This window comes from Hemicordylus capensis, chromosome 2, assembly GCF_027244095.1.
Source record: "Hemicordylus capensis ecotype Gifberg chromosome 2, rHemCap1.1.pri, whole genome shotgun sequence".
NCBI classification, from domain to species: Eukaryota; Metazoa; Chordata; class Lepidosauria; order Squamata; family Cordylidae; genus Hemicordylus; species Hemicordylus capensis.
In genome coordinates this window covers 416197014-416219091 of record NC_069658.1, presented here as the reverse complement: position 1 = coordinate 416219091, position 22078 = coordinate 416197014, and the positions used below count along the sequence as shown (strand labels likewise).

Here is a 22078-nt window from a genome sequence, read left to right as displayed (position 1 = left end):
GTCAAACAGAAACTGACTGAGGGATGCCCAACTGCTGAGTATAACAGACACACAAGCCACGTGGTGGCAGTTGGGCATCGCAAGGAGCTACTTAGTTGACCCGCGAGGTCCCTACGCAGGCGCAGAACCCATTTCCTTATGGAATCAACGGATCACGGTCCAGATCCATCGGCTTTGAGCTTGTTGGCCTCATACCAAATTCCAAAATTTTTCATCCAAGTCTACACATCCCACATTGGAAGGTTCAAAATCTAAGAGAAGCCATTCGGACTCGGGAGATCCACACTCTTCCCATACATTGAAGAAATCTAAAACAGTAGATATAATGAAGGAAAGAATACCATCTCCATCAGATCTGCAATGCCTACCTTTGGTGCTCGATAGCGACAAACATCCTTCAACATTGAAGGCTTCGACCTCAAAGGAAGCAGAACCTAAAGCTATAGAATCTGTTGATGTTGAGCGTGCATCAACGCCCAGACCATTGCCATCGAGAACCCGATCTCTGTCACCAGCACCAACACCGATAAATTTGTCACTGACATTGATGCCTGCAGGTTGACATCAAGAGATACCGTCAATATTGACATAAGCTCCTGCAACGCCTATCACTCAACCTCCTGTTTCAACCTTAAATACTCCTTATCTTGTCAGCATCAGGGTTAGTGGTCCCGTGATGTCAAGCTGATATACCATCCTTCAACATCGAGGAGGAAGATAGGAAAATAGCTTTAGATACTACAACGGCACATTTACTGCCTATCCTAGATTCTAGTTCGAGCACTCCCTTGGCCTCGACATTTAAGGGTTTCCCGCAAACTTCAGAGATAGGAAGTTGCGCATCCTAAACAAGTTGGTCCATGCGAAGAAATTCTGCATGATAGGGTTATAAGAAATCCCACCTCTTCTATATCAAGAGAATTGGCTGGTGACGCTGGATCTCAAGGATGCATATTTCCATATTGGCATCAGGGAACATTGCAGAAAGTATCTCAGATTTCCACTAGGAAGTCAAGTGTGCCAGTACACGGTCTTACCCTTCGGGCTTGCTACCGCCCCCAAGATATTTACGAAATGTGTGGTTGCAGTGATAGCTTACCTTCGGACACAAGGCATATCAGTCTATCCCTACTTGGATGACTGGCTTCTAATTTCAAAAGACAAAAGAGTTCCATTTGCAAATGAAATATGTACTATCTCTTCTCCAAGACTTGGGGGTCCAAGTCAATTGGGAAAAGTCCAAATTGGAACCAGTTCCCTCAATCAATTACATTGGTGTGGTACTGGATACAAGAGCCAGAAGGGCATACTTAGAGCATTTCTAGTGCATCAGCAAGTTGGTGATCCATGTCCAACAATACCCATCTCAACCTGCTTGACTCATTCAGAGACTTTTAGATCTGATGGCATCCTGCAACACAGTGGTGAGATATGCTCGGTTAAAAATGTGCAAACGGCAACTGTGGTTTCTCTCCATCTTCCTCCTGAACATAGACCCACAGACCCTACGTCTCGTGATCCTAGGTCAAATTCTGAGCTCACTTACCTGGTGGTCACTGAGCAGGAATCTGCTGGAAGGGGTTCCTTTATAATGACTCCCCCCGCCCCGTATCTGGCTCACAACGGACGCTTTGCTCCTGGGTTGGGGGGCCCACTGTGGGACCCATCGAATACAGGGCAAGTGGACCGTTCAACAAAAACTACACATCAATTTCCTGGAGCTTCTAGCTATCTTCAAAGCAATGAAAGCCTTCTTGCCTCTTCTACAATTGGACAGTACTACAGCCCTGGCCTACATCAACCACCAGGGAAGGACTGTATCTCGAAGTTTTTGTGCACTCAGCCTACAAATATGGCATTGGTGCATCTGGCATCAAATCCACCCTAACCCTAACCCTAATCATACACATAAAGGGCCTGGACAACATCTTGACAGACAACTTGAGTCGGATTTTCCCACAACAGCACGAGTGCATCACACCCCTCTTTTCAAGTTGGATGCAACCAACCATAGATCTGTTTGCCGCTTCGGAGAACAAGAAGTGCACTCGCTTCTGCTCCAGTGCAGGGCACAATCCATGATCTCTAGGGGATGCCTTCCAGTTGGTCTGGCAACTGGAGATCCCTTATATGTTTCCACTGTGACCACTGATTGAGTGGTTTCTCGTCTTCTGGCTACCCCTACATCCTGGTGATTCCGTTGTGGCCACGGCAACCATGGTTTCCACAAGTACTAAAACTGTCAAGGAACCACTGCCAAAAGCTACCGCAGATAGTTGATCTCTTAACTCTGGATAAAGGCAAGGTACTGCATCCAGGTGTTCTAACACTCCACCGAACAGCATGGCGAATCGACTCCTGAACAAGATCCTTCTTAACCAAAGGAAATCTTCTACCAGATGCATTTACAGGGGGAAATGGCTCTGTTTGAAAATTTATGCAAGAAAACCGGGTTTTCAACTTGATCATGCAACAATTAGGGATTTGCTTCTCTACCTTACAGATCTGAAATCTCAACGTTTAGCCAATGTGTGTCTCAAAAGTGCATCTAGCTACATTATCCTCTAGACATCCAGGTTATGAAGGGAAAACATTTCACACCCAGAGAGTAAGGTTTTCCTAAAGGGCGTTCTTTAAAGGGTATCCACCTGTTCACAAACTCATTGAGCCCTGGAGTATATATTTAGTCCTTTTAACATTAATGTTGGCCCCCTTCAAACCTATGAGTTCTGCCTCCATCAAACTAGTGACTCTGAAAACTGTTTTCCTATTGGCCATAATCATGGCCAAACAAGTAAGTGAATTAACAGCGTTAAGGATGGATTTGCCATACAATAGGATCTATTCAGATAAAGTACTGATACATATAGACCCAGATTTTCTTCCAAAGATGGTGTCCAACTTCCACCTCAACCAGAACATTGTCCTTCCGATGTTCTTCAAAGATCCTTCAACTCCATTAGAACGTGCTATGCATTCCTTAAATGTGCTGAGAGCTCTGTTGTACTACTTGGACATTGTCCTCCCAACAATGTCTAAGAATTTCAGGTCCACCAAAGCACTTCAGGTTCACCAACTGCCCCTTTGTAGCATACAAAGGCTCTTTATAGGGTTCCTGTATTTCTAGACAGAGAATGTCAATTTGGCTGGTGGAACTCATCCTACTGACATACAAGACACAAAATATTCAGACACAAGAAGCAATCAAGACCCACTCTACCCCTGCCTACACTTCTTCAGCTGCACACCTATCGGGGGTAACCACAGACATCTGTAAAGCATCAAGTTGGTCCATTGGGTTACCTTTTGTCAAGCATTGCGCCATAGATGTGTGCTCTGCTGCGGAGGTGAGCTTCAGGAGAAGCATCTTAATATGGGTGTTGCAATAGCTGCTATTGCACCCTCCTCCTCCTGGGAGCTAGCTAAACACCCATTCTTATGGATCCCGACGGATCTTGATCCAGATAAACAGGTTGTTCACCTGTTACTATTGATCTGGTGGAGATCTGGCGATATCCATAAGACCCTTCCGGGCCACCCCTCTGCAAAACGCTATGTGTGTATGGCATATGCAAGGTATTCTCCTTTGATGGTAAACTTACCTGATTCTGGATGATTATTCTCCATAGCACCCAGCCACCTTTAAATAGCATGCTGAAGGCGGTGGGGTGGGGTGGGGCTTGGTCACCTCAATGAGTGCATTACCCATTCTTATGGATATCAACAGATCTCTACCAAATCAATAGTTACAGGTGAGCAAGCAGTTCTTTTCTTTTCTTTTCTGCTTGGAAACATGTCGGTTCTTTCAACATCAGTGTTAAGCAGTCCCTTTGGTTTATCTTGCAGACCAGTCTGCACCAAATGTAGTTTCCAGACTATGTACAAAGGCAACCCCACAAAGAGTGCATTACAGTAGTCAAGCCTGGAGGTTACCAGCATATGTACCACTATTTTAAGGTCATTTTCCTCCAGAAATGGGCGTAGCTGACGTATCAGCTGAAGCTGATAAAAAGCGCCCCTGGCCGTTGCCTCAGCCTGAGAGACCAGTGAGAGTTTTGGATCCAGGAGCACTCCCAAGCTACGTACTTTATACGTACGTATAAAATAAATCATTGTAATTACAAAGTTTTGTTTCAGCCATTAGCTGCAAAAGTTTATACTATGGGTCAATCTGTTCACAGTATCAAAATATACAAACTTCCGGCATTAACAGTCTAATGCAGTGATTCTCAAACTTGGGTCCTCAGGTGTTATTGGACTTCAACTCCCATAATCCCCAACCAAAGGCCACTGAGGCTGGGGATTATGGGAGTTAAGTCCAATAACACCTGAGGACCCAAGTTTAAGAATCCCTGGTCTAATGCATAAACCAAAACGTTTGACTTCAGCAAATTTGCACAAACCTTAAAGCAGTCACTTTACTTGTGATCTCCAAATTATTGTTAAGATGTAAAACAGTTATTTGGGGAAAATTGAAGAACTACTCATAATTTTTAAAACCTTGCAAAATAACAGTGCCTTTTACCCACTGAGTCACTAAGTGTGGCAAGTCTTTAATTGGATTATTTATGCAGACACAATGCTGCAATCAGAGTTGATTTGATTTAAATCACTTCACAGGAGGACTCAATTTTAATGATTTAAATCACAATTTAAATTACTAATCAGGAAGATTCTATTTAGTTGTCATTTTCGATAAAAGTATATTCTTGTGTAATATAACCTTAATACATATTTAGAGATGTAGGTTTCATTTTTAGAAGGTAGGTACACACTTCTCATAATGCTGTTTCATTCGGGCAACCAGGCCTTGCATTTCGTTGTTGCATAGTTTGCATTTTGCACACATGCCTTTCCTTCCCACAGGTACAGGAACTTCATTAAAATATTCCCAAATCAGGTCTCTGTTATGGCTTGTAGCCATGATAGATGTTTCCCTTCTAAAATGGAGGATACACTCAGAAACAGTTTCCTCAGGACTGCATGAATATGTTCTTTTCACTTTTGATTTCACTTTCTATTCCCCTCCCCATCTTTTGCATTTATATCCAGACGACTCCTCCTTGCTCAGATCTACTCCAAATCCCCTATTCTTTCATTGGCCTTCTTTGTCCTTGCACTTGGTGGGGTGCCAGGCAAGGAAGCAAGGGCTTGACTCTGTGTGTGTGTGCGTGTGTGCGCGCGCACACGCTGCATGTACACCACCTGCAGAATAGGACTGATCAGATTTGTTCTCTCATCCCCATATACAGCTCTTAACATGTTCATAGAATATAATTATGATTAATATTAATGATGATATCTTTGACTAGGTTCTTTATTGGGTTTTTTTAAAAAACCTGATTTTAATTTTTTTAAAAAATCATCGGTTTTTATCAACCCTGGCTGCAAGTGGCCTTAGCTGGAATCTAAATAGAAAAGTGCTGCTTCAGATGTATCCAAAATAATCAAGTAATCTTTTAAACTATGTGTATACTTAGCATCAACTATACATCAAAGTGCAGCCTTGGTTCTGTTTAGAGATGCTAAATTACATTGTTCATATATGTTTTCTGATATAATTCTGATTTGGAGCTGACCTCCCTGTTGATAAAATGCTTTATGAATAATGGCCTTTTGCTACCAAAAGGGTGGATTCTGCTCTTTAATATGAAGTTACTAAAAAGGCCGAGTTTTCAGATTGTGGTTATTTGTATCTTACATGCATTTCTCACTGTTTCTTATTCATTAATATTGCCCTATTAGTTAAAAAAAAAATTGGAATAGGGACATATCTGAAGAAAACTATGATTATACTAAAATCTTCAGAAAAGTACCATTGAAATAATTCTGTTATAGGTATGCCACCACCTGTTGGTCCCCGCCCAGGTTTGCCTCCCATGACACAAGCACAACCTGCAACTGCTCAAGGTGTTCTTAATAGACCTCCAGCTCCTGTTGTTGCAGCACCGAACCCTCAACCTCCAGTTACTAAACCACTGTTCCCCAGTGCAGGACAGGTGAGTATTTTAGCTTTTACGTTGCAGTGGTCAGTTGCAGTGTAGGAATGTTATTATTTTACCAGTGAAACTTTTAGTTGAACTACAGGTACTAGATATTTTTTCATATTTCATACCAGATTGTTTGTACAGTATATTTTTACTACAGTTTTGCTAATTATACCTGCTATCTTTCCCTCATCTCATAGTTGCTGAGAAACTAGTCACCCTTTTCATCCAAAAATGCAAAAGGGAAACTTTTCCCCCCTTACAAAGCAGTGTCTGATCTTTGTTAGTAGGTGTTTGGGGCCATGTTCTGTGAGTTAATAGTCATTTCAACATTCCTGAAACTTTAGGTTGCAATCTTCAGTACACTTACCAAGCAGCAAGCCTCAAGGAGGTCAGGAGTGTGACTTGCTTATGAGTAAACATGCTTAGGATTGCACAGAAGCTCCTGTTCCCTCAGAGAACAGTTAGTGATGAAGTGACTAATGGATGGAGTGAGCACATGCACACCTTGTACAGAAGAGCAAATGTGTGTTTCTGAGCTGATATGTTGCACATCCCTCTATGCTTTTTTAAATGCTAGACTAAAATAAATAGGACAGAGATTTAGTTGATAATCCTGTTGGAACAAAATAAAGCAGTTCTTTGCAACCATGGAATAAAATGCATGGGTTCTGCATTTGGGAGACAAAACATGACTTGCTTTATACCAAAGTGGAGTGGTCTGTGTGAGAAGATGGCCCTTAATAGATTGAATTCATTGTAAATGAATAAGTCTCTACTTCTTGTATGATTTGCAAGTATGTTGCAGAATTGTTCATTATGTACTGTTGCATTTTGAACTTCTGTAGGGGAGATACTCATTTACAAAAATCAATCAGAGATCCTTCCTCTTGGTTATTTTTCACACGTTTATTTGGAGACTGTTTACTGTTTCCTTTCTTTTATGCTACAGATGGGGACACCTGTCACAAGCTCAAGTACAACTTCATCCAATTCAGAACTGTCAGCACCTTCTAAAGCTCTGTTTCCTAGCACAGCACAAGTACGCAGGAAGTTGCAGTTAAAACTTGCTTTGCCAATTAACCCTTTAGACCGTTATGTAAACTTTAAAATATTCTGCCTAAACATCTTCAGCTAATTGTGGATTCCTGATTATGTTTAGCTGTTCACCCCAGTCTTAAATCATTACAAAATTTTACAAACTATGCAGAGTATCTAGTTAATAGTAAAAAAAAAAAGAGAGAGAGAGAGAGAGATTCTACATTGTGTTCTAAAGGGTTAAGAAGAGCATGAAAGCAATTAAGTGCATTTTAGTGGGCAGTGGTTTACTTGATGCATGGTTTATCTTTTCTAGTTTATGCTGTTAATTCTGATGCATCATGATAAGTGTAAGGAAATACCAGAAATTGCATTATGTGCTAAATCCCAAACTATTTAGTCTTTGTTTGGAATTCAGTGATTAGTTCAAATGTGCTGTTTGCTTGTCAAAGCATTCTCTCATAAGTGAAACTAAGAGCTACTTCTAAAGTTGATGCTTCCATGCTATAACAGTTGTATCTTTCCCAGTGGCCACAACTAGAGTTGTTGTAGATTAAAGGAAAGGAAAATAGTTCAGAACTGTAGGCAAATACTTGAGGTGTCTCAGAACATTAGTGTGATTTTATGCAGAGAATGCTTTTAAATTGATCTGGTTTAATAATAGAAAGTTTGACACAATAGCGTTCTTTTAAAAAAAAAATCCCTTAAATATTCTAATTCTGTTTGAATTCTAACTTATCTAATATGATTCTAAACTAATAATTGCTAGATTAGCCTAAATACAAAAATTTCTTAATAAAAAATATCTGAGGCATATTACTATATTCATTGTATTGTGTGAAATTTTTTTAAAAGGCCAGTAACAAATAGATAGTTTGTTTTGCTACTGTTCTGGTTTTTGATGTGCAATATCTCAAACCGTCTGTGTGTGTGTGAGGTTTTATTTTGAATTTTTTCCTTCAGTTTGCTTTGTTATGTGAAAAGGCTGAACTTTTTTATTTTGGGCTAATGTAGCAGTGCCAGTAGACATTAATGTGGCAAAGCTTAGTGTTCTTGCATTTGAAATAGTACTGTGCTTAAATATTTATTTTGTATTTTACAGGCTCAAGCAACTGTTCCAGGGCCAGTTGGTACAGATTTCAAACCTTTGAATAATACACCTGCAACTACTACAGAACCCCCAAAACCTACATTCCCTGCTTACACACAGTCTACAGCTTCAACCACTAGTACAACAAATAGTACTGCTGCTAAACCAGCTACTTCTATAACAAGTAAGCCTGCTACCCTTACAACAACCAGTGCAACCAGTAAGTTGATCCATCCAGATGAGGATATATCACTGGTAAGTTAAATAGGATTTCTCCCTGCTACATAGATGATGATTTTCTCACAAATAGTTGTACAACATACAGTACTCCAACCTCTTCCCTTGAAATCATGTTAGTCTAACATGAATGATTTAGAATTGCTGCATTTTGTACAATGTAGTTCTCGAGGCCTAATTTTCTGAGCATTAAACTTGCTTCAGACTGCTATTGATGTTCTGTATAAACCAAGTACAGATTGGAATATAAATGTGAATAATTTTAAAATGCTGGTTCATCAGAAGTAGAAAACGTTAGTTTAGCACTTTGTTGTAACAATCTATATTTTGTAATGTCTCCTTCAGATAAGATTTAGATAGTGGAGACCATCGAGTTAAGCTCATGATAAAATATCCCTTGAATTTGTCTCAAACTGATTTTTTTTTAACTCATGTTGTTGAATCTCCCCCCCCCCATTTGTTTCCCTCTGTAGGAAGAAAGAAGGGCACAGTTGCCTAAATATCAACGTAATCTTCCTCGACCAGGGCAGGCATCCATGGGCAATCCACCAGTTGGACCAATTGGAGGTATGATGCCACCACAGCCAGGAATTCCTCCCCAACAACAAGGAATGAGACCTCCAATTCCACCTCATGGTAATAAGATGCTTAGCTTAATCTTGCTGGTCCTGAGATTAGCTTTAAATGTGGAATTAAATAACTTCTGAAAGCTTTACTGTAGCAGTATTGCTTAAAGAGTTTTGTAACTTTCCCCCACATATTTTGTTTTGCAGGTCAGTATGGTGGTCATCACCAGGGCATGCCAGGATACCTTCCTGGTGCAATGCCTCCATATGGTCAAGGGCCTCCAATGGTGCCTCCTTACCAAGGTGGACCTCCTAGACCGCCAATGGGAATGAGACCTCCTGTAATGTCGCAAGGTGGCCGCTACTGATGCTACTGCAAACGCGCTAATAGGTTTGGAGATTAAACCTTTTCTCATCTTGTGCTGTTAATATAGCCAAGCTTCCATCAATTAAAACTTCGTTGTGACTTTTAGAAAATATCTTTCCACATACAAGGAACTGTTGGACATTCTTATTTTACATGGAAAAATTTATTTAGAATAATAAAACAGGAGCTTTCCCTGATGTTGCAATTTATACTGTATGGCTTCTTTTTCATGTTTCATCTAGGTTTTTAGAAGTGAAGTATAGTAAATATGGTTCGTTAAATTGTGAAGGCGCTGGAATTACATGAACATACCATCTTAAAGGCAAGTTCTGTAACCTTATGTTGCTGTTCGTAAAATGATGCCTTCACAGCACTTCAGGTGCTGTTGGACTTCATGTCCCCAACAATAGTTTGGTGAGGGCTTTAATTGTTACCACCTACTTGTACACTTACGTCTGAACATGTAACAGTATTTAATGTATTTAGAGTTCCTCCTGTTGCAGGGTTTATTGAATTTATCCACTGAGTTCATGTGACTTTCTGTACTGTTAATCTTCATTGTAATAAAACAAACGAAAAAAAACTGTCTTTTTATTCATGACCAGCTGTGGACAACTGCCTGAAGGTTTGTACTGATGCATGCTATGGTAGCTTGTGGTGTAATAAACACAAATTTCCTGATGCTTCATTGATATATATTCTGAATTATTTGAACCTCAAAATCACTGCTTTAGCTCCATGCTGTAGCTGACTACTGAACAAGTAGACATAGACCTGTACACTTATTAACCAGTTGCAATGATCTCTGAGAATTAGGGCTAAGAGGGCATTTGTATTTTTTCTGAATGATGGAGGGTTTTTTTAAGTACCTTCTTTTAAACTTTGACCTAGGTCATCTGATAACACTATTGATGTGTCTTGTGCTTATCCCATGCAAATGTGCTTCTTCTAAATAAACTTTACTGTGGAGCACATTTCTTGACCTGGCTTCAGATGACTTAGATCTGTTTCTGCATCAGTGTAGGGATCTCAAACTACTTCATTGAAAATTTTGCAGAGCTTAGGTGCAAGATATAATGCAGTGTTTGCTTTTGTACAAAAGTGATCAGCAAAGAGAGAGATCCACCCTGAGATCTCTGTTATAATATTCACATGGATTCAATAGTTGTTTTGCAAGTTGAAAAAGCATCCCTCTACTTGTGGGTAGCATGAGACTTGGGGGATGTGGGAGCCTTCTAATTATAAACTACAGCTGAAGCTGCCTCCTATGACACAGATCTTACCCACACTGTTATGGTATGATTATTGGACCTAGCTATGTCTCTCACAATGCAACAGCTACTTTCTGTCATCTGCCAGAAGCAATAATTTTGCCCTTGCTAGGTTTCATAAATGGGACTGCATCCAAATTTTAAAAAGCACACTCTGAAACCTAATTAGTTATTCTGAGATCTTTCACAGCATGGTACAATGCATCATACTATGCTGGAAAGAGCTTTGAATAGTTCTGATGAGGTTTAAGTTATGTGTCGTCCCCTTTTTCTCTCATAAAAATTGAACTCAGTCCCATTTATGAAACTTGGCAGGAGAGCAAAGACAAAATTATTCTCTCTGGCCAATGGGCAAGTATGTTATACCATGACAGAAGGGTGAACATATTTGAGAGACCTTATCTGAGCATCCTGTAGTGTATTTCTTTCTACGTAAAAATATGCCAATTCTATTACTTTTTATAGCATCATATTATTTAACAGAACTGAAGTTATTTGCATGAGATCTAAGGTTAATGAAGCATACTTTGGTACTGTTCATTCTGTTTTCCAGTTTGTAAAGGCAAAATTGGTCTTTAAAATAGTTTATACTTTTGCACACTATGCTGGTGATGGCAGCCAGTTGTTAATAGCATGGACTGTAAGACATGGATTGTTTCTGATTAGTGTAATAGGTTTGAACAGTCTGCTTCAATCTCATTGCTTGCTCTTCTGAGGATTTAAAGTGCAGACTTAAAAATTCTTTCCTCTCAAACATTCTTTTAATTTTCATAAATTTTGAGCTTAAGGAACTACAAGAATGGCCTGCTTTTCATTAGATACTTGGACTTTGTTTTCTTCATATCTTGTTTCAGTTCTTGTCATATCATATCTTGAGAAACTTGTTTTGCTGAAGTAATTTATAATTAAACTTTGTGCAGTGTCATTTGCATTCCAGGAATCATTGTTTGCATCCCAATAGGTATCCCAAAATATGCTGTCATGTTCACTGTATGGGCACTTACCTCACCCCTTGTTTCATTGAGAAGTTTTTCTTTTTGGCCTGTTATGACAGCCATCATGCAGTTACACATATCTGTTGACCATGAGTCAAAGAAGTTATATCTTCATGTAGGTGAGGATAGCATGTGCATCTTGAATATACTTTGACAGTATTATAATAGACACCACTTTCAAAGAGGCAAGCTACTCCTCAGTTTAAATGTGGCTTACTACTTAAGCTGTCAACTGCTGTTCTATGTATATGCCACAGTTTCTTTGGATTCTGGCTATTGACTTTAAAAAGTGGCTTACTTGAGCATATTTTTCTGATCACATGATCGTGCCTTGTTTTAACAAACTTAATTTTACTAAGCTGATTCTTCTGGTAACATAGTTCAAGAATTTAAAATTACTTAGTGCACAACTTGCACTGTGGCATTCAGAAATCCTGATCAGAAGTGTAATCTGTGCTGCCCCTTTATAGCCCCAATAAGACAACTAGTGAACTACCAATGGAATGTGCTTGATTGATTCTCCGTTATCTGTCTTGGTTGAGGAGGATAACCTGGGTAGGACATCCTCTCCTTTCTCAGAGGCAGGGCTACTTCTCTCTCTTCTGGGTAGAAGAGGGCCATCCAGTTTTTGTCCTGTGTCCTCTGAGTAGACCGTGAGGCCTTCACAGCTCTGGTCTACAGCAGCCTCAATAATTACATTATCAGTAAGAAGTAGCCATAGTTTTATGTAAAAGCTTATCTTGTAGAAATCAAAATCCTGGATAGAAAATCCAGAAATGCCTACTGTGTTCACTGCTTGAACACAGTGAAAAAAGCAGTACAATTTTTTTTTTATTTTGGAACCTAAATAATTTAACAAATGCATACTGATGTCCTTTTTAAAAAAAAAAAGTTGAATTGAGTTGTCTTAATAAATGTACTGGTCTAGCTACTACATAAGACTAGTGTAAAATTCCTGAATAGCTGATGTGATTTTCATCTAACATTTTTCACCTTTACTGAATTAGTTCAGAATATTCCATCACTTACAGGGGAAATATCCACTGTCAGCTGAGTGTTGTGTAGCAGTGTTCAAACTGTGAGGTGAGCATATTAGTTGGCGTTTTTCATGCTTTAGAAATTCCATGTCTGATATGTGTGGAGCTAAAACTTTAAGGCCACACCTTTGCTTGATCATTGGAATCTTGTTAATTTTGATTGCATGTCTTTTAAACTTAATTGGGTAATGTTTTTCTAAAATTTAAATTTTTCTTCTTCCTATAGCCCTGCCATAGGACAGGCTGAGGCAGAGTCTCAGTGTTGCCCTGTTCAGTCTGAGGCAAGTGGGATTTATTTTATTCATTCTAGGGGCTTTCACAGCTTTATAGCTGTTGGATATTTATGTCCCCAAACTTGCAGCAAGTTTGGTGAAGGCTCCTATATTTAATTTAATTTAGGATTTTTATAATCTTTCAATGGGCTCTATATTAATATTGATATTCTTTGCCTTTGCTGCTTTCAGTTTACTGTGGTTAGTGGTCAAATCTTAAAATGAGCCAAACACTCCCTGTTCAACCAAATACTATTACTTTTATTTCCTCCTCCTGAAATTTTGTGTTTAGTAACGAAACAGTGAAATGACAGGTGTATGTCATCATTTCATAGACTAAGATATTCAGGAGTTCAGTTGCCCATCTTTAGTATTGTTGAGAAAACATATTTGTTACAAATAGTTTCTCAATTGATAAAGTAAACAACTCTTAGTTGGTCAGTAACTGCTTAACCTAAATTTTACTAATATAGGACCATTTAATATCCAACATTTTGTTGAATCATAAAAGTAAATATTAATGTAGAGCCTACAGAGTGGAGAAAAATGCAGATATGAGTTGGTAAGGTGGAAGAGTGGGTTAAATGTTTAGTTGGAGACATGACCTCATCAGCTTGTATATAGGTAAATAATTTGCAATGTTTATATGCACTGAAATATTAAACAAACACAGATACTTGCAGATGTTTCGTGTGATCTGAATGTTCTGTTTGCAAAGTTCCTACTGGGTTCATATCAAAATACAAATATGTTGATTAAGATTTCCAAGCAAACTTAAGAACCTATTTTGGTTGGCAGCAGCATGCTTGAAACATATCAAGGAAATGAGCATACAGCATCTGCACAAAAACCCAGATTTCCTGGGTGATACTCTCACAGAACCTCAAACTGCTTCTTAAATGCCACTGAATTCTTAAAAGTTTGGGGATTTGGCATGAGAGCTCTTCAAAAGAGAACTTGAGAAACATGCCATGGGTTGTATGGCTGCTGAGGTGCTTGGTGGCCACAGACTCCTTCAGCAAACCAAAGGAAAGTTATGCTTATACAAGGAGCCCTTCTGGAAATAGAAAGGGTCATTGCATGAGTGCAACTTCCTTCAGTTTACTGAAAGAGCTTGTGACACAATGCTATGTGCACACCAGTGATAGTTACCTCTTATGTGACCTCACCCAATCCTCACACTGCTTTTCCAGCATCAAGTATTGGTTACCCTTCTGTGGCTCCCAGTAGCTTCCAACTCTAAACTGTGTTTTCATTGTTGCGGTTTTAAAATACTTACAATTACTGCTGCCATAATACTGTGATGGCACAATCTTCTTCCTGCCACTTCTTCATACATGCAGAACCCTCTACAGGCTTCTTGTTTTCTCCAGAAATTGCTGTTGAAATTCTAACTAATGCTTGGAAAAATCAGTGTGATTACTGCCTCTCTGAACACTAATTGTAATCAAATACTATACTATTGTAATCAAGAATACTATTCAGTGTATTCTTGGCGTTGTGTTTGACACATGACCCTTGACAATTAATGGTGAAGATGGACTCAACACTGCAAGATGCAGCAAAACTAATCAGCATTTCTTCTACACTTTTAATGTTCTTGAAAGACCTGCTTCATTCAATATGTTTGGCTGATTTACTGAACTATACATTGTTACTGAAGACTTGAAATAGAAGGGATGTACTTGTTGCTCCTGATACATTTTAATATCCTAGAGAAAATAGCTAGTGTTTAGAACGTCTTTGCTATCGTCGCTCATTATGTAATAAAATTGATAAAGAAATGAGTTCCTTGATCCAGATGCATGATTTTAGACAGTCTTATCACTTGATGCATTGGGCGGGGGGATGGGATGTCTTTAGGATTGAGTTTCCTCCTTTTGATCCACATTAAGTGCGGTACTGAACACAACTAGGCCTATCACATTCTAAACAGTGCTAATTCATGACTGATGAGAACTGAGACATACAGGTGGCCCTTGTTCGCAGCAGTTCCATTCTTGCCTATAACTGTGAGAATGGAAACCACAAATAAAGGAACCACATGTGTCTGGGAATCTAGGGGTCAGGTTCCTACACACACACAGCCCAAAAAGAGGGAGGGGAGAAATAATAGTAGAAATGAACTGTACATCTCTCTCCAGGGCTCCAGAAATGCCCCCCCAAATCAGCCAAATTTTTGATGTATATTTGCCCCCGAAAATTTTTTTTCATAAAAAAAACAAAGGGGCCCAGAATGGCTCTCTGTTCTAAAATGGTGGCCAGAAGTCATTTCTGGCCACTCTGCAACTGCAAATAGGTGGGTTTTGGCCTGTTTTTGTACCATGGATAAAGAAGTTGGGTCTTTATGACCCAAGAGCCAACTTTGTTTCTATTTATTTATTTTTGATTTGATTTATAATTACAATACAACTCCAAAGTGTGGTGTTTGGCATCCATCTGTGAAGAAGATCTAAATATTTTATTCCTTTCTTCTAGGTTTTAGTTCTCTCCCTCCTCCTGGACATTATATTAATTTTCTTCTAAACGATTTATCAGTAGGACTGAGCCATAATGAATTCAGTTATACTAATCCTGTGGCAAATAACAGTGTGAAGACTGTGCAGCTTTCAAAAAATAGCACCCCAGGTGTGTGTGTTTAGGTCTCATTAATTCTGCTCTCTGAAATGAGATGCACTGCTAATTCTGAGTTATTAAAAAAGCAACCTTAGAATTGAGATTTCGGTCATAATCCAGCAAGGTGCATGTTTTGAGTATGCCCCCAAATTTTAGACTATTTCTGCCTTCACAGAATCTCATGTCCACATTCTCATGTTGAAAAAGCAGTTTCTTCAGAGGTTTGGTGCATTAGCACTTTAAATGGATATTGCTCTCATGCACACAGATTTCCCCCACCCCTCTTCCCTTTAAAATGCTCTTGTGCCAAATTGTCAGATTGATGTTTCAATAAAAGCATTTAAGCAACAGTTTGAGAGTTCTGTGACAGCTGGGGAAAGGAAACAATTAGACTCTTATGTGTGCACAAATGCTGCACACCTCTTTGGATCAGAGCCTTTACCTTCAAGTCCCTGACTTTCTGAAGTTGTTTGCCACAGTTGATGGAGTTTTTATTAATTTCAAAAAGAGATTAAAATCTTTCATTGTGTCTCCTTTGTTCATCTCTGGGCTGCTACTGTTAATAGTTAAACTTTGTGTGAAACTTATTCATGGGGCTTTCCCCATATGAATCTGAAGAAGATAATTTAAAAAAAAAAGCCTAATAACTAGACCAATTGGTAACATAAGCATACTTTCCATTAATTTTACTAAAGTGAAGCTGTTCACTAAGCCAACAGCTTGAATGATGTAATGTGGCTTTAGTTTTGGCCATTGTGACTGTTTTGTCAGTAGAATTCTCTTTAAAATTACAAGGACCTGTGTCTTCTGGTGTGTATGTGTTGTGTTAAATAAAAGTACACAATATCTTTGCAGACGAAAAGCAATTTTTTTTTATAATATACACTTTTACCGACATTACTCATTGAATACTGTGCCTTGTAGCAAACACTGTTTGACTTGCTGAATATTATGTTGATAGGTTTCAGAGCTCTTTCAGGTGATACACAGTCACCTTTGTCAGCTATTAAAAATGCGTCCAAGTGTAAATGGAATTAAGGGAAGTAGCTAGGAACAGGGGAAAATACATCTTTTCTATTTATATATGAAATTTTGTGCTACTTTTAAGCTTTAAGAAGTTTTAAGTTTGGGGTATGTCCTGTTGAAATTTCAGACTGATTCTTATGCTTTTGGTTTTTTATTTGCATCATTTTACCTTTCTTCTCTTATCTTAAAAGACCCATGCTGAAATGGAAAACAGTCTTCAACATATATTCTCAATTCAGTTATTTAGGCCAGGAAAAACTGGAGTCAAACACTGTCCCCTTAACTGGTTTGGATGTTTCTCTGTTCAGGCAACAAATACTTAAAATGGGAAATTATGCATTGTTCAACTAGTTGGTGGAGACTGGAAGAAGGACTAAGCTACTACATGATTATAACTTTGTAACAAAAACATTGAGGATAATCTAGTGTGGTTGCAGACCACAAGTGTAGTTATCTTAATTCAAATTGAATATGAAGGCAGTAAAATACCTTTCCTGAGTCTTGGCTTTGTCCTTAACATAATAGATTCTGAAAATCTGGAGTAATAAGTATAAAATTGAATCTCAAAAGTAACCAACTCAGCTGTTCAATCCAGGCTTCAAATCCAGGTAGTAAACCCTATTTTTAATCTTCCATTCTACTACAGTCAGCATTTTTTGCTTTTCCAGGTTCTGTTGTGGAAGTGATGTGAGAACACAACGCTAATTAAATTGTCACTAATACTCTTAAGAGTACCACTTTTTTATTACTTGCACCTTGACCATCAGATTGGTTCAACCAAGTATATTTAATATGTATTGGAATTCATTTTTACAGAATTCTTATTGGTTAATTTTTTCCCATATGAGTGCAAGAACTAGGAATGTTTGGTTTTTTGAATTTAAAAGAATTTTTATGAATTAAGCTCCTTTTTGGTTTAATATAATTTGTGTTTTTGTTGACTAGCAGCAGAATTTCAGCATTTGCTACTTACTGGTAGAGAAGAAAAATCCCACAGCACTGCCAGTACAGGTTAGTTTAATCTGTAAGTACTCGATGTGTGTGTTAAAAATCCTGTACTGTACTACAAATACCACTCTAGTACATGAGGATGGCGCGTTCAGTAATCTGAAGAGGGTCACTTTTTCTATATCTAAAGGTAATAAATACATAACAAGTTTGGGATTAGTATAGACATTGTAGTCAGTTTTATTATTATTATTATTATTATTATTATTATTATTATTATTATTATTATTACTACTACTACTACTACTATTTTATTTTTAACATTTATAGCCCGCTCTTCCTCCAAGGAGCCCAGAGCGGTATACTACATACTTGAGTTTCTCTTTCACAACAACCCTGTGAAGTAGGTTAGGCTGAGAGAGAAGTGACTGGCCCAGAGTCACCCAGCTCGTTTCATGGCTGAATGGGGATTTGAACTCGAGTCTCCCCGGTCCTAGTCCAGCACTCTTACCACTACAATACTACAATAGCAATGCTATTATTTTAAGGGGGAGATGGTTCAGATAAGGTTGTGGAAAACATAACTGGCATTTGTGGGGTACATGGATATTTAGTCCAGTAACAAAGAAAGAATAATGAAATATTCTGATTTTTCTCCTTAGCAGTTATTTTTACAAACACCCACCAGCACAATCTATTCAACTGATGAGCAAACCTTTGCTATGATGGGCATTGATAAGAAATGCTATACCTCTGAAACCCTTGGCTTTTGAATATCAACACTTCGAAATGTAGGCTATTCTCTTAGGTAGTCTCTTCTTCTTTTTAACTGAATTCACTGTTTACTTAGATGATTTTATTTATTTTAAATAATAAGAAAAATAAGTAGATGATGCATTTCTGTAGTGCTGCCCTTTTGCTTAAACTGGTGGTTTGCACAAAAATGTAGTTGCATCTCATTAGAATTGCATGCTTCTGTATCTTTAATTTTCAGTTGCTTTGTTTAACTAACTTGTATAACATTTTTGAAAATGCTTATAAAAATTTATTCTTTAAAAAGCAACCTAAAGCTGTTGGCAGTCTTTTGAACATTTTAAGCGAAGGAAATTGTATACTGACCTCAAGCATTGAAATATGAGCTGTCAATTCTGTCTGAGATAACTGCCATGTCTATCCCATTACTAAGTTCAACTGAGAACCCCCATGGTACATGTGTGTGCCATGTTCTGACAGGAAGGCTGTGCATAGAGATGTTCTTAGTACTTGTGCCACATTTATGGAACGGCTTTCCTTAGAATCGCAAAATCTCTGCTTGAGCAGCTTTAGGATGCATCTTAAGACCTTCCTAATTTGAGATGGCTTTGTGGGTTTAGATTTAAACTGGTAGAGGGTTAGGATTCTCTTTTGTTGTTGTTGGATTGATTTTTATTCTGTGTTGTTAGATGGTCAAATATAGTTATATTTGGACTTCCAGGAGTCCTTGGCTGGGATAGCAACAACTTAACAAAGTGAACTTCTATCAGCAATATGAGAGACTAAATCTTTTGGCAAGTGCCTACAGATCTTCAGATGAGAGAGCTATATAAGGCTAATTAAAATATTTCTCAAAACTGATCTAAATTCTAGTCACTGTTCATAGTAAATATCCATCTGTATAACTCTTCCATTTTTAGTAATCTGATACAGTGTAGGCTGCCTTTCAGAATCGTGTGTATGGCAGTTCCTAGTTCTTCTACTGTTTCACCAAGTGTCTAGTGATCGGTGTTTAGTACTTCATAAGAATTATAGTCCTAATAACCTGCAACAAATCTGGAGACAGTTCAGCTTTTGGGGGGGTTTAGCTCTTTTTATAACTGCACAGCAGTTGTATCTGTTCAGTTATCGGCATTAAGCAATTAGTCACTTTACTTCATTTGATCTAAGCATCTTGTTAAAAAGGTTGAGTTGTCCAAGATTAACTTTGTTGCCACCTGCAAAGGAAGCTATGAACATTAAAAACTAGCCATTCATTTAAGATAGATATTTTCTTTAATATAATCCATCTTATTCAATGTGAATATACCACCCCATCCTGCCCACCAAGAAAAGCATGTCTCGCTGAGCAACTATGACTATTTGAAGGTAGCATTCTGCTTTTCTTGTCTAAACTCCTAACTTTTCTGTCTTACCAAGGGTTTATGGTACATTTGAATGCATGTATGAATGAACTGAGATCTTAAACTACATGGGCATCTAATTGTATGGTTATTCCCTTGTGTGAAGCAGTACCCACATGGTTCAGCTATACCAGGGAAAACCTAATTCTTGGACTGGGGTGCTGCTTCACACATTCCCAGAACTGCACAATTTAGGATCCTGGAAGTAACAGTGCTGCCAGGTCTCCATTTATAGTAACCTTTTACTGTTTAGGAAAATATAAATGGAAATCAGTGGTATTACAGCAGAGTTAGTGCTCTCTAGACACTGCTTCTACTAGGTATAATTGGATTAACCAGAGCTGAGTTTACTTAATTGATCTTGCATAATAAACTTGTCTTTTCTGGAAGGACACACACTAAAGTGAGGATAATGGATTGCCTCTGTTTTTGTAAGCAGCTCAATGTGGTATGGAGCAGTTGGCTTTTGTCTTGCTTTTTACTGCATAGCTGCCTTGCAGTGAACTGTGACCCACTAATGAAGCATATTGTCGGTTCTATGTACTATGATGGACCCTGTGATTTTACTCTGATCATATGAATACAGCTTACATAGCCTTGCAGATGCCAGCAGTACCAGAAAACAAGAGAACACGTTTCAGGCTTGGCAAATTGGTAAGTATCTGGTCTTTGCAGTGCTTCTTGCCCGTAAAGATCAATGTTTCTAGTTTCACTCATGTAGCATTTTACTGATAATGTTGGGGACCCAGAGACACAGCTTGTTTCTATATTCTGTATGTTCGTTTATGAAGAGCATTCTGAAATGTATGCTTGCATAAAGCTGTGTATCTTCCATTCATTAAATTTCAAGTCATTTTGAATTATTGTGCCTGTGTATTCTTCTTCATCCCACTTCGTCCTAACACAATTTATTAGCATAGGTTGCCCTCTGGAAATTGCATGTCAAGGGTCCCCGCCCCCATGAAAAATGCTTCTTCAGAATTTTGCCTGTGTTCAAATGTAGAAACTATAAAGACACTTGTGCTGCAATCCTATATTCTTTTACTGGGGAGTCAGTCCCATTGAATTTAGGACTTCCTTCTGAGTACATAGGATCTAGGGGTGTGCATTTCGGGTGATTCGGCTCGGACCCGAACCGAATCACCCCTGTTCTGTTTTGTGCCCGAATCTGGGTCACCCGAATCACCCTTGATTCGGTTCGGATTTAATCCGAATCGATTTGGGGGGTAAAAAGGGGCCCAGGGGCAAAATTTTGGGGTGGGTTGGTAGTGCCCAATGGGTAGAGTCTACCACCCCAATTTCAGGGGGATTGGGAAAAATCCTTATTTTGGGTGAATTTTTAAAGTTTTAGTGACTTTGGGGCAGTTCGGGGGCATAGCATGGGATCTGGGCAAAAGGAGTGGGGTGGGGTGGTAGTGCCTAATGGGTGCAGGCTACCACCCCAATTTCAGGGGGATTGGGCAAAGGGCTGATTTTTGGTAAATTTCTGAAATTTTCATGTCTTTGGGGCAGATTGGGGCAGAAAGTGGGGCCTGGGGCAGAATAGTGGGGTGGGGTGGTAGTGCCTAATGGGTGGAGGCTACCACCCCAATTTCAGGGGGTTTGGACAAAGGGGTGATTTTTTGAGAATTTTTGAAGTTTTAGTGACCTTGGGGCAGTTTGGGGGCAGAAAGTGGATCTGCCCCAAAATAGTGGGGTGGGGTGGTAGTGCCTAATGGGTGGAGGCTACCACCCCAATTTAAGGGGGATTGGGCAGAGGGCTGATTTTTTGAGAATTTTTGAAGTTTGGGTGTCTTTGGGGCAGATTGGGGGCAGAAAGTGGATCTGCCCCAAAGGAGTGGGGTGGGCTGGTAGATAGTGTCTAATGGGTGGAGGCTACCACCCATCCCCAATTTAAGAGTGATTGGGCAGGGGGTGAATTTTGGTGAATTTATTTTTATGAGGTTTGTCTTCATAAGGTGAAGTGTGCTAAATTGATTACTTCCTCATATTATTCATAGTAAAGGAAAGTGTGAAAAAGTGAAAGTGGGGTCATGAGAGTTGTTTAATTGAAAAAAATCTCATTTGCTATGATAGAATGAGAATTCACACTTCAGAAGTTTTGGGGGGAAAACGTTCTGTGCCCGAAATTTTTTGCACATCCCTAATAGGATCTGGCTATACAGTTGTGAAAGAAAAGAGATAAGGTTTGGGGACTGTTGGAACTCCACTTCCTGGTTTCTTCCCACAGAGCCATGTACTTTAAGAGTGCTCTGGTGGCCCTGGCCACCATTTATACAATTGTTGTCTCTGAGTGAATGAATTTCCACCTTTGTTTCTATGTGCAGTTGTTATCATGCCACTTCATTTTTTAACCGAAGGGGTATTTAAACAGTTGCACCTAGGAATGAATTCGCTTTCAGTTAAAAAATGAAGTGGTACTGTAACAGTTGCACCTAGGAACAGGTGGAAATTCCTTCACTGAGAGACAGT

General features: G+C 38.9%; 1 protein-coding gene across 17 annotated transcripts in view; it reads left to right on the top strand.

Annotated features, from left to right (window-relative positions):
• Nucleotides 1-20466, top strand: part of ZNF207 (zinc finger protein 207) — a 33697-nt gene extending 13231 nt beyond the window's left edge. For 4 of the 17 annotated variants that reach the window (XM_053299930.1, XM_053299928.1, XM_053299929.1 and 1 more), the window contains exons 7-11: nt 5839-5999; nt 6940-7029; nt 8128-8370; nt 8826-8988; nt 9126-9973. In XM_053299930.1, coding sequence (XP_053155905.1) covers nt 5839-5999; nt 6940-7029; nt 8128-8370; nt 8826-8988; nt 9126-9286 — 818 coding nt within the window. In that variant the 3' untranslated portion in view covers nt 9287-9973. Of the gene's footprint in view, nt 1-5838; nt 6000-6939; nt 7030-8127; nt 8371-8825; nt 8989-9125; nt 9974-12814 lie in introns of those variants that run through there. The other 13 variants (XM_053299933.1, XM_053299932.1, XM_053299931.1 and 10 more) reach the window with 11 other exon arrangements.
• Nucleotides 20467-22078: the final 1612 nt, after the last annotated feature.